The sequence below is a fragment of the Seriola aureovittata genome, chromosome 11, assembly GCF_021018895.1.
Source record: "Seriola aureovittata isolate HTS-2021-v1 ecotype China chromosome 11, ASM2101889v1, whole genome shotgun sequence".
Lineage (NCBI taxonomy): Eukaryota > Metazoa > Chordata > Actinopteri > Carangiformes > Carangidae > Seriola > Seriola aureovittata.
This window is the reverse complement of record NC_079374.1, coordinates 15495120-15508063: the sequence shown is the minus strand read 5'-3', so window position 1 is coordinate 15508063 and position 12944 is coordinate 15495120. Positions and strand designations below refer to the sequence as shown.

The 12944-nt window shown below is 41.2% G+C and overlaps 1 protein-coding gene and 1 long non-coding RNA gene across 2 annotated transcripts in view; one reads left to right on the top strand and one right to left on the bottom strand.

The window, feature by feature from the left end:
• LOC130178136 (uncharacterized) overlaps window positions 1–12944 on the top strand; it is an 86603-nt gene that overhangs the window by 66005 nt on the left and 7654 nt on the right. The window lies entirely within an intron of this gene.
• On the bottom strand, window positions 6482–12614 carry nr4a2a (nuclear receptor subfamily 4, group A, member 2a). Its single transcript, XM_056390271.1, has 8 exons — window positions 12461–12614; window positions 11852–11953; window positions 10803–11674; window positions 10207–10336; window positions 9856–10019; window positions 9242–9444; window positions 8904–9082; window positions 6482–8791 (listed from the first exon to the last, which is right to left on the bottom strand). The coding sequence occupies exons 3-8, from the start codon at window positions 11670–11672 to the stop codon at window positions 8535–8537; spliced, it is 1803 nt and encodes a 600-aa protein (XP_056246246.1). The 5' UTR covers window positions 11673–11674; window positions 11852–11953; window positions 12461–12614; the 3' UTR covers window positions 6482–8534.

Below are 12944 nucleotides of genomic sequence, written 5' to 3'. Positions count from 1 at the left end.
CCGTCAGTTGCATTCTGGCGAGAGTCAAGTGACACAAGGTGCCTTTTTCTATTTGTTTGTTTCATGCTACACTGCACCAGCCACTGACCTGTGCTAGCCATGTCGTGCAAGAGGGACTCAGGTTCATCCAATCAAACACCGGCTGAAAATTAACACTGATCTTTCCATTCCTGAAGAGGGACTGTGGCAAAAGGCAATTTCATGACCATAGTATGGACCCTGATTTTTTTTTTATTTTTTTTTTTTAACTTTTTTATAATTAATTGTTATATGTTTTTCTTCTCCTTACATTTGATGATTAAAATGTTTAAATCGAAGCGATCAGGTCTGTGTTACAGGGTTTCAATCGTTTGCTCTTATACTGTTCACAACTGAAAATTATTTTCACTCAAAACCTAATTTTTGAGTCTCAGCCTTGAAATATGATTTTCTGATATTGCTGATTTATTTTTTTTCACAGTGAATTCAATCTGATCCCCTTCAATTCAGTACATGCAATATTCATAGTTGATCCATTGACTGCAATTCAAGCGGGAACTATTTGAAGAGGGAAAGTTCATGTGCATTTTTGATGGATTGTGCATGTCTTCCCCTACTCTATATGGATAGAGAGCTTGTTTGAAGGTCAGTGATTCTCTTCAGTCAGAGTCTTCCCTCCACACTCCTTTTTTTGGAGGAGGGAAAATATCTCCAGTCTTCACTCCATATTTTTCAAGTGCTTCTAGGATGACTAGGTTGGATGACCTTGAATCCTGGTAGAGATGAATCTCTTTGAGCCTCCACTCTGTCCTTTTTCTCAGAGAACTCTGTCATGAAGAAAGACGACGACCTTCTCCCATAAGCCTTTTCATGTAAAATATCCACTTTTCCCAGCTCCCAACCTTTCATGTCTTTGATATTTTATGTTTTTCACCGTATGTGTGTTGAAGTACCTTTTTTCTTTAACGTACTGCAATACTCGCATTGCATTTGATTCATTCCTCTATTGTCTGACAAATAAAAATTCTGTTTTCAATTAATTCCTTTTCCCCTAATCAATATCCAGAAATTTGGTCATTTCTGTGTGTGCATGCCTTTGTGTTGACATGTAGGAAGAAGGGGTTGAACAAGGGTTGAGTGGATCTTGAGAGCTGGCAGGTGCATTATTGCAGCTGGCTCTGCCGAGCTTGACATGTGTGTGTTCCTAATCTCCCAGTGATATGACAAAGCTGTATGAGAGCCTGGGCTGGATCTCTTCTGTCTGTTGTGACACAGTCACACCGTTACCCCCTCCCCCCTTCTCTTTTGTCCAACACACACACACACACACACACACACACACACACACACACACACACACACACACACACACACCATATTCTCCTCTTGACCCTTCAAGAATCCACCACTCTACTATCTACTGGCACCCTCTCGCTGTACATGTGTACTTACATATATGTGCAATGGCAGATTTGTAAAACCAAGCATCTATTTGTGTTGTCGGCACAGTCCTTTACTGTATGTATCCATGCACTCACAAATCCAATGCAAACAAGACTAGACATCCTGTAGGAGCAGCCAAGTTTGAGTGCATTGCAGGCTTGTTTGTTAGTCAGCGCTGGGAAGATTGAGGTAAAAGATGTGGTGAAGTTGTTGAATTGTTTGACCTGAACTTGTTGGAAAAGTCACATTAAACAAATCTGTTTGCCTTTTTTGCAAGTTGATTTGACCGCGTCTGAGATTCAGCTCGGAAGCAAAAATACCCTGATGTGAGGACTTTGGAGCATTTTTCCAAGTCTGCCTTTTCAATGGAGGGGTGACACTACAGAGTTCTTGGGCTTGGCGCCTTTAAGAACTAATTTTCTTGTTGAACTTTCAATCATCCATCAATAGACATATTTTTGCTCTTTATCTCTATCATTGTCCAAATGAAGACCATAGCTGCTGCTATTCCCGAATTCTTCTCAATGAATACTATTCAGGCTCTCTACTTAGAGATCGACAGAAGAGACAAACATGAAGCTGGTGGGGAGAGAGAGACGGGTGAATGGCATGCAGCATTGTTCCCCCGTTGTGATTGCATGGGGAATCCGCTAGGCTACCAGAGCGGCCCTCTACCTGCTTTTTAATCCAGACTGCAGATGATAGAAGACCACACATACACACACATGATTTGACTCAAAGACATGAACAGATTACATGTGCATGGGTGTGTTTTATATGTTTCACTTCACATGGAGCAGCGCCACAAACCATAACACAGGATAAGGGCATATTCATGTGGGAACTGAGCCAGTGCATCTGACCATGTTGACATTTTACACACTGACATCAGACGGAGGGATAGTTTGCATCCCTGCATTCAGTCACACTGTCATAGAGGGAGGTGTAAATGGGGGGAGAGAAAACAAAAAGCAGGTGATGGGTAGCATTTTTTTTTTTACACTGTAGGAATTTCAAATGTAGTCATTTTACAAAACAATTCCAGTCTAAGAATAAATGAATGTATATGTTAAGCTGCTGCGATGAAATTATGTAGATGAGACTGTTAGATAAGCAGTGTTGTTAGTTGGTGATACCCCCATGCGCGTCATCAAAACTATATTCTTCTCCAATGTGTTTTTACAGTTTGCTCCTCAGTCTCCTCCGGCCTCGCCCCAGAGACCTAATGCATCATTTGAGGCTCATACAATTCATTGCTTCCCAAGCCACTGGCTCCTACCAGCCTGATAGAGGCATTTTTCGCCACTTAGAAACACGCACTGTGTGTCCGATCCCTTCCTCCTTAATATGTCCTCTATTACCATCAGGCATTTATGCCTGTTTTTTCTACTTCAGTGACCACTGAGCACCGGCTTCATTAAAACTAATTGAATCGGAAACACGTCTGCCTGAGGAAACATTAACTCTTTCTATAAGGGAAATTTCCGATTTCATTTTGTCAATAAGGTCAAAGGACTGAGCCCATGTGTTCAATACTGATACATGCTGTGCACATAAACTTAAACTGTAGGGCTATTTAATTTGGATAGACAGAGTGCTGTCTGTCAGCACTGACTGTACTATTTCAACTGGTTTCTGGTGATTTATATCTGATCATTTGTAAAAAATCACCTCTTTTTTTCTCCAAATGTATAGATTCCTGCAGAAACCTGGAGAGACCCTCTCCAACATGATGTCCTGTCAGTTTCATTGCATTATTAATTTCTTGTGGTTAGCATAATTGAGTCTTGGTACAAGCATTGCATTAATGGTTTTTACTGACCGCACTTGAAACAATAATTTGATGGCATCCGTCAGAAATCAATGTGCAATAACAGAGCATACACAGCTGTTTAATATGAAGTAAATATTTATGAGTGATCTGACTGGGCATCAGGTTCAGTCAGTCTTCTTTGAGAGGATCTGTGCGAATGATTAACCTCATTTTACTGGTGCTGTCTGGGCTGGTAATGGCCATTAGAGCTAAGAAGGAGTGAGGCCTTTGATTTTTGGCTCCTCATCATTCACAGCTTGTCGCATCCCTTCATCCTTCATACATGGCTGCTGAATTGATTGTCTGTTTAGTCCTATGAATGATAAAGCTGCTCTGGGCCACAGGCTGAGAGGGACAGACACAGCTCACCATCTATATGCAAGGTGGATTTCTTTTCCTGCCCCGCCACTTGGAAATCAGCTTTTTGCATTATTTATTGGACAATCATCAGCATTTCAATATGGTAAATCAAATAGTCACAGCAATATAACTATAGACAGTCGTATCCAAAGGGCCATCATCCCACTCATTATTCATTCATTTTGTTTAGAGCTATAGTCGGCGGGATTCATAAGTTGTGTAATCAACATGTTTTACTGTGGGCTCACACAGCAGCCCGCCTGAGCAGCAGGAAAGGTAACATTAGAGGAGATGACTCTAAATGTGAGAGTGCAGTCTGAATGCACTGCATGAATGAAAAGCAGCAGAATTATTGAAAAGCAGTACATAACCGAGGGCAGCTGCAGAGACAGGTGGAATGTAACCTGTGTGTATGTGTGTGTGTGTGTGAGACGACCAGAGTGAACTACTCAGAAGTCAGATAAGTTCTTTGAATCACTTTCATTTTGAAGAAAGATGGCAAATAAAGAGAGATAAGTAAATAAATAAAGAGCATAGTTTGGCGTTTTAGTCATACGGATCTATTTCAGGTCTTGCCGACAAGCTTTCTTAAAAGATTCTCACTTATTTCCTCAAAATAACATTTAATGCCAAGATAAAACTTCACTGTAATTTACTTTAAGCTTAATTCTATCCAAGTCAGAAAAACTACACAATCTACACTACACACACTAGTTGTACTGTACAGACTCTCATCACCATGCAGCATCTCAACGTGTATGTTTGGACAAGGTAGCACGGAGGTTTGTAGCGTGTGTATTTTCCATCCTTCCATAATTATTCTCCCACTGTATTCCCCATGTGACTGCTGCTGCACTCTACTCTTTGTTTGTGCAGTTTACAACATATTTTTCCTCCTTCAAAATATAACTGTGTGAGATTTCCTCTTCTGATGTCTACCAAGTTCTCATGTAGTGCAAAGGTGAAAGGTCAATTGTTCTCCCACCACAGGGATCAGATGAAGCAAAGGTCTATCTAATCTCCCCAACATGGTAATTCACACATTAAACCTACAGACTTAATTTAAGTCACAGCCAATGCTGTCAATTTAACAAAATCTTTTTCACCTCCTCCCAGCCAGAAAACAGAAGTGCGCTTCCTTATTCAGCTTTGTTGTTTGGGGGTGGGGGCTCCTGTCCATAACTGTTGATGTTAATGATCAGTTCACACGTCCTCCAGCAGACGGTCACCACACTAAACACACCTGCACCTCAAATCCACCAAGCGCCACACACGTGAACCTGTCAGATTACATCACAGAATTAGACAGAAGCGAAGAAATGTGCAGCTGTGCATGCAACACAATCCATGACAGTCACAGCGTGCAGCGTGCATCTAATAGTGGTGCTGTGTGGATGTGAAGGGAGCATTCTCTGAAGCAAAGGGCTCAGGCTTATGATTTGATGCCTCTCTCACTTTGTGTACAAGCGAGTGCTGCAGCAGACACACAGGCCTTGTGCTCGGAGGAGGAGGGCCAACTTCACCTGGTGCCTCTGGTTTGTTCTCAGTGCAGGGGCCAAAAGACGAGTCAGAGCAACTGGAAAATGATTTCTTTTCTTTCTTCTAGTCCTACTTACACTGATGTCTAACCTTCCAGTGATGTCAAGTGTGGGGAGGAAATTAAGTCACGGGCTCTTAATGAATTTAGACTCAAAGTCCTCCAGCATATATAATCATGCACAAACACTGACAGAAGTCTTAGCTACATGTGTCATGTTTTATTGTGTCGAGAATAGACATGTTTAAAAGCTAACTGTACTTTGAGTCAATAGAGTGAACTTGTGACATTGTAATGCACCCTTTCAACAGATCTGCTAAATGTCAGCAAACTGGTTCTGAATGTAATCCCAATTTGCCTTGGAATTAGCACTTTACAGTGACGATCTAATTATTTAGACAATTTATTGCCTGCCGCTAATATCTCTCAAAATAAGCTGTTCCCTTCATCTTGATCATGTGATAAATGTGGAATCACTGAGGATAAGTCCCAGACATGCCTCAGAGCCTGGCGTCACTTCTCCCTTCTGACAGACAAAAGCAAAGGCTTTGTGACAAGCGGCGCTGCTGCACTTCGCGCAGGCCAGTCACCGCCGTTTTATATACGTTTCCAAATGACTTTCATTCCCGCAAGTACGGACCATAACATGCAGATGTGATGCGATGCGCAGCAACAGCTGAAAGTAGCTTGAATCGTCGTTGTATAGGTGCAAACAGTAAACGGGATGAAGGGATCTGCAGCAGGACTCTTTTTACCTGACTGTAACCTGTGTGATTCAGTGGCCGGTAGAGCGGGAGCAGAAGCTGCAGGAAATCAGAGGCGGTGGAGGCTGGAGTCCCCGGGTGGGGGTGGGGGTTGTGTGGGAGCTGGACGGTTACAACATGCTTACTATTAAACTACAATAAAACAAACTAGGTTACTTTGTCTTCTCATCAAACGCCGACTCCGGTAAAACAAAAGAACAAAACAAAAAAAACTAAAATGTGCAACTGTAGAGAAAAATGTGCCATCCTCATATTGTTTCAAAATTACAGACAAACGCAATAACATGAAGCTGTGCTACCTGAGCCCAGGCAGCTCTCACTCTTCACAACAAATGTGCTCTGTTCAGCTGCGCACTGACTGCATCTTCTGCTGCTTTGGGGCGGCAGGTTGCAGCTATTCGGCCTTTCTCATTTCGGAGAAGTGTAAAATAGTTGAGTTGTGGTGTTGTGCTCTGACTTGTCGGCCGAGTGAAAAGCAGCTCAGGTTAACAGTGCGTTTACATAATGAAGGCAAATGAAGCGGTTCGTAAAGAGCGCAGTGGCTAATGATCTCATGTAGAAATTGAAATATTATAACAGTGGATATTACATGTTTATACCTTTTTATTTTTATTTTTTTTTTACCAACAAGGAAAGTCTATCCAGAAAGATGACATTTAGCTTTTATTCGCATCATGAACATCCAGGGGAAAACTCTGATTTATAAAAATCCGATGTTCACTTTTAAATGATCGTTCAAAAAATTCTAGTCCGTGTGGGATCCAAACGAAAAATGAAGATTCCTATATTTAATCCGTTGTAACCTTTTCATTTGCCAAATGCAAATAGACGGTAGAAAATGAAAAGAGCTGTTAACAGCCAGGGATGGACTAATAAAAGCGTATTTTTTTCTTTTTCACAGTGTTGAAATATTAGAAATATAGACACGCATACAGGGGAAAACTTTTAGTTGTTCAGTGTATTAAAATGTCATTTTGATGACTGAAATATTCACCTAGTATATGTTTAAATAAAACGGTTGAAAACGTCAAATAATAAAAACGTGCATTTAGAAAGCAACTTTTTTTTGTCTGAACAAAATAGAGATTTCAAACTTAGAATAAACATGAGTAGGCCTTCCCATTATTTGCGACATATTTATAGTCTTTAAAGGTGATAACTTACTTTTGTCATTTGAACTAAATAGCTCTCTGTAATTTCACACTTAGTTAAAGTAAGTTACCATTAGAAAATGACGTATTGTTATTAAAATGTTAGGTTTTGCGCACAGGCCTGTAAGCGATGACAGGAAATTAAAGTCATTAGTTCCAACTCGTAAATAACATTTTCTCTCGGGCTAGAGCACATTATTTCAATCAGATGGGTCTAAATTTAAAGAATAAAATAATTTCAGAGAAATTATTTAGCAAAGAATTGATTTAAAAGTTTTATTTGTAAACATTAAATATTTCTTTCTCTCTAAAGTTTTTGAATTCGGCACCAAATGCGTTTACAGAAGGTGTTAAGTACATCATGATGTCAAAGATGTGGGCCTAAGATCACACACTCATGAACCTCTTGATATAATAAGATGGAGCTTTTTTTTCCATTTCCAAACGTGTTAAAAATCATAACTACCTAGACGTTTATAAGACATAAAACATAGACAACGTGCTCAGCATGAACTTGGATGGTTTGAAATCGTTTAAATTGCACCATGCTTAGTGTAGCTCTTGGCAATAGAAATAATAAATATATAGAAACGTTTATATTCAACAGCAACAATACTTACAGCACATACAAACAAGGAATGTCTGACAGTTTTACAAACACCATGGGTCCCTCATTTTCTATACAGATGAGATATTTTTCCACATATGCGTTATACATAAAAGGAGTGCCATAACTACGAATCTGTATCAAATCTAGCAGACTACATAGTGTCCGGTATATATTATATATAGACATCACCTCAGCAAGTGCCTATAAAAGAAAAGAAAAAGGAAAAAGAAAAAGAAAAGTAAACTAGAACATGCGTTGTCTTTTCTGGATACTTTTGGGATCCTGTCAGAAACACATAGGCACGAGTCAGAAAAGAAGAGAAAATTAAATCTTTTTCATTATAACAAACTTTGTACACGTTATAAACCGATGCATTGGAGGCATCACATAATCTATCATAATATACAGTGTGTGTGGGGTTGTATGTGTGTGTGAGTGTGTGCGTGTGTGGTCATATATATATATATATATATATATATATATATATATATATATATATATGAATGGGATATATTACATCTGAGTATGCTGAATCAGTAGAGCCGATGTTAAATAAACAGTAAGTGATTGCAAGACCGGATTAACTCTGTTGACAATTTGTCCACAGAAATTCCCAGCGATGATTCACTCGTTTGGCACTCAAAAAAAAAAAAAAAAAAAAAAAAAAATCGGAGAATTAAAAGGCCTACACAGCAATCACACGTTCTGTCTCTTATCCTCCTGTTTATCTTTTTTTTCATGAATCATAATAGGGTACTGTTGTTCTATTAGCCTACGGAGCTGGAAAATATTCGGAAATAATGACGTTAAAAATCTGTCAAGTCTGACTCAAACAGTCTTTTTGGAAGTTCTTTGAAGTCTCGCCATGGAGTCAGACTCAGAAAGGTAAGGTGTCGAGGAAAAGTTTGTCAATTATTGCTGGCGGAGGGACTAGATCTTCTAGTTTTAGGTAAAAGATACGCTGCAGACCTTGGGTACATAGTGTGCGCAGTTCAGGGAGCTTTCCCAAGAGTTTTGACAAGTAGTTGGGACGATTCAATCCTCCGCCATTGAATGTCACTTGATCTTTGAGGCAGTTGACTATCTTGTTTTGAAGGTCTTCCACTCTTTTGGGTTCCTTGAGCCCGTGTCGTTCTGAAATATAAGAAAGAAATGAGATAGAGGAATTATTTTCGATGCATGGGCTCTGTCGGTTTTGCATGTATTGTAACGCGGAGTTTGCAGAGGAGCAGCCGCCTTTACGCACCTGTTACCATGGCCAGAGCTGCGATGCAGGAGAAAGCTGAGATGTCTATGTTCATGCTCTGCAAGTTCGAGGAAAACTCCACGATAGCGTCCACCCACTCGCCAAATCCGCGGACGCACTGTAGCCTGTGTAACACCACTCCATTACAAAAAATAAGTTTGCCTTCCACTGGGTTGGACCTGCAATTAATAAGAAAATGCCATTAATTGCGCCTGGGAATAAATGGGAATATAAGAGCCATCTAATTATTGAGCAGCTAATAAAACACAAAGCAATGAAGCTTGAAGGAGGAGCTGATAAAGCCCAGATTGTTTTGTTGTAATAGTTACGCAGCTTACCTGTACGCCAGCCGCAGGACAAAAAGTTCAAGGAAGGCGGATTCAAAGAGGAGATCTTGATCTTGCTTCGGTAGATCAGAAAAGCCAGGGATCTTCTCCGCCCAGCCCCGGATGATCTCCATGGAGCCCGTCAGGAGATCATAGAACTGCTGGATGTGCTGAGTGTTGTCTCCAGTCATTTGGTAGTCAGGGTTAGCCTGGAACTGGAATTTAATTTAAACAGCGCCTTAATGAGGTCCTTTAAAATATATAATCCGTGAAATTGCAAATGCGCATTTCCAAGAGAGAGAGAGAGGGTGATTTTTTTTTTACTGTTAAATTCATGTCTTCTTTTTATTAAGTTCTCTATTTCACTGCAATTTACTCAGGAAAAAAAAAACTATGCCACATTAAAAGCCTGACAAAGTTAGGAATTCAGCGACGTATTAAAAAACTTTCAAAGCAATAAATTGTTGCCTAAAAGCAGAAGTAAATTAAATAGCTCGTCAATCTTGTTGTTCTCTCTGCTTTCAACCAAAGTAATAGTTACTGTCCTTTTTTCCTTTTTAAGTATTGTGTGTGTGTGTGTGTGTGTATATGTGTGTTTAATTTTAGGATTGTGGTACTTTACTTACTCTCGAGTAGTCCAAAGCAGACATGGAGGGGTTGGAGTCCACATGGGCCCTAACAAGTGCGCTTATGAGGCTCACCGGCGGCGAGGGTGGGGAGGGCTCCTGGGGACTTTTGGGTTTGGATGGTAGACGTCCTCTCCGACCTTTGAGATTATCCGTTCGGACAACTACGTTTGGAGAAATATGTGACGCATGTAAGTAAACAATATATCACCAATACATACCCTGTTGTGGTGCGTCAATGCTTAAAGATGGATGGGATAACATTCCATTACGCACAGGGTTTTCCCAGTGTATCAGTGTGGAAATATAAACTACTAGTCTAAAATAATTGAATGCATGGCCTAAACATACCTTCTCTCACCATTCCGACGACAAGGCACTTCTGGAAACGGCAGAACTGGCAACGATTTCTTCGGCGTTTGTCAACAGGACAGTTTTTATTTGCTAAACACACGTATTTTGCATTTTTCTGGACGGTGCGCTGGAAAAAAAAAGAAACATAATGTCACTCTGTAGGCCTATTTCTAAAAGCTATAAAACATGTAGTACACGGGCTGTGGATTGCTGCGCAACGTGAAAAGAAAAATGAAAAGATGAAAACGATATAATATCTGTCTCATCTCCTGTTTGGGACTCTGCTGTTTGAAGCAACAAGAGGGAATAGACTGTCAGCAAATACACATTCCTGATCTTTCATATTTGACTTATTCCTTTGAGATCTATGTGTGGATAAGTAGGGTTGTCATATAAAGTTATTCCATGCCTGCATGTACAGCTTAATGATATTTAGTGTGGCGTGTAGCATAAATGTTTATTCTGCAACATTATTGTTTTTAAGAAATTGGACAGGAGTTAACACAGGTGCGCAGAGGATAAGGGGCAACACAAGCGTATCTTTCATGTGAAAACAGTAATACTGATTCATGATTGCTGTCATGTGAGCCCACCTTGAAAAATCCTTTGCAGCCCTCGCAGGTTCTCACTCCATAATGCTGGCAGGCTGCGTTGTCTCCACATACCGCACACAGACCCTCGTTTGACGGAGATCCTCGGGACGGGGGCGATGGCACTTGGCTGTCCACCAGCTGGTGCCCGTGGCCGAGTTGCAGCGAGTGAGGGAAGGCCAGGCCAGCCTGTTTCCGGATGGCGCTGGGCACCGCAAAGCTCTGGCCGTCCAGGCCGCGGTGCGCGCCCGGGTTGTCATGGTTCATGGAGACGTGCAGCGGCCCGTCGAACCGCATCTGACAGCTGGAAACAGGAGTGCCGGGCGGGGACTGCTTGAAGGAGAAGAGCGAAAGCCTCGACACCGGATTCTTGCGCTGGTCTATCATATGAGACGTGGCCGCAACATAGTTCTGGTGGAAACTGTGGAGGGAGCCAGGGTCCTCCCACATGTGATTGGGCTGAACTTGGAAGTTTGGTGTACTTGGGGCATGAGGCGACGAGGGTTTGAAGTACATAGGCCCAGAGTGAGCCATCATTTCTTCTGACTGAGGGGGCAGGTGGCTCTGCTGATGGTAGTTGTGCATCTGGACGTCCTCCACCTTGATAGAAGACTGCTCTCCAGAGTGGGGCATCTGATACAGACAGGGCGGTTTAACGTCGTAACTGGTGTTATAGTTGTCCATGAATGTACTGAAACTCGGGAGAGAAGTAGTAGCTGTGATCTCAGTATTGGTCAAGTCCATGCTAAACTTCACAAACTCAGGTGTTAAGAAGTCGCAGCTGTATTCTCCTGCGGTGTGGTAGCTGTAGCTCTGGGAAGCAGGACTAGCTCCTTGAGGTGATGATCCATACTGAGCCTGAACGCAGGGCATGGCTGAAAACCAAACCGGCAAAAAAACAGAATCAGAATTTCTCCAGAAAATGTTCAAACTGTCAATAAAGTTAAATGTCATATTACTCTCAACAAAATAACTTATTAGCAGTACTTCACATTAATGAGTCATTTCAACATAAAATAACACTGATTTGTAAATAATTTTCCATATCATACCTCAAGTCTTCTGACAGTTTTTCGGTGACACTTGAAATGGGTAATGTCAGGAGTTGTATGGGTGTCAGGATTCAAAAAGGCGGCTCTGTTCTGGATCGTCCCCTAATAAAACACACAACTCCGACATTTACTAGATGATAAAATAAAACAATATCTGAAAAAAAATGTCCAGATAAAGTCAGAATCAACCTTGACAATTGCGCACACACTATAACCAGTTTCCTATTACGCACAGCATTTTGGAAAATTTCGTAAATATGTTTAATGGATACCGACAAACTACTTGCATATATATATATTTAACAACATAAGTCCTCTTTTTCTTTGGTTAATATAGAGTGTGGAATTGTTCAGGATGAACAGACCAACTTCGCGCACTGGACATTTCGAACAACTTGTCTGGCAAAACAGCACGTTGAAAATTCTCGTGAAATATCGGTCACTTCCACAGATGTGAACAGTCCGAGTCAGACTCAGTTTTGTTGTAAATTCTATTTAAGTTGGAAAAAATGAGTGAAAGAAAAGATTCAAACGGCTCGGGGAAGTCGGTGCAAGTGAAGCGCAGACACGGATTATGCTGCAAAAAGAAAAGCGATGAGTGAATCTTACCTCTTTCACATCAGGATCGTGGCTTTCAATCCATGCGATAAGCATGCAGGGGGTCTTCATCAATTTCGGTAAAAGCTCCAAATCATGAGCGTCGGTACCCAACAATGCCAGGCAAGGCAAACCGTGTGACTCCGCGCACTGACAGCGACACAAGCTTCGACTACCCAGTCTGGCCAATGTGGCTTTGTTTATGTGAGCTCTGGATACCGTGGCCCACGTGTTTCGCAGCGCGACGTCATCGGCGTCGACAGCGACATGGACCAATCCGCATGAGAACTTTCTCAAGCCCCAATTTTTCTGGCGAGTGTGTTTGGCTTGTGGTATGTGTTCTGTGTTGCTTCCCACATGGACATTAGCAGAGATGTAGTGGAGGGTAAACCCACCTAAACTCAGTTCAGACACCTTTGTGTTTGCAGGGACTTAAGTCAGACTTTATTCTAAGCTGACATTAATCTCTGTGATGTGATTTCATTGTGTTTATTTT

What these genes read in the sequence shown, in the direction of transcription:
- nr4a2a (XM_056390271.1), bottom strand. Translation starts at nt 11,672, where the DNA reads ATGCCCTGCGTTCAGGCTCAGTATGGATCATCACCTCAAGGAGCTAGT. An exon ending in GCTGCAAAGGATTTTTCAAG is followed by an intron (nt 10,337 to 10,802) that starts GTGGGCTCACAT and finishes TTTTTTTTCCAG; the next exon opens with CGCACCGTCCAGAAAAATGC. An exon ending in AGCTCTGGCCATGGTAACAG is followed by an intron (nt 8,792 to 8,903) that starts GTGCGTAAAGGC and finishes CTTATATTTCAG; the next exon opens with AACGACACGGGCTCAAGGAA.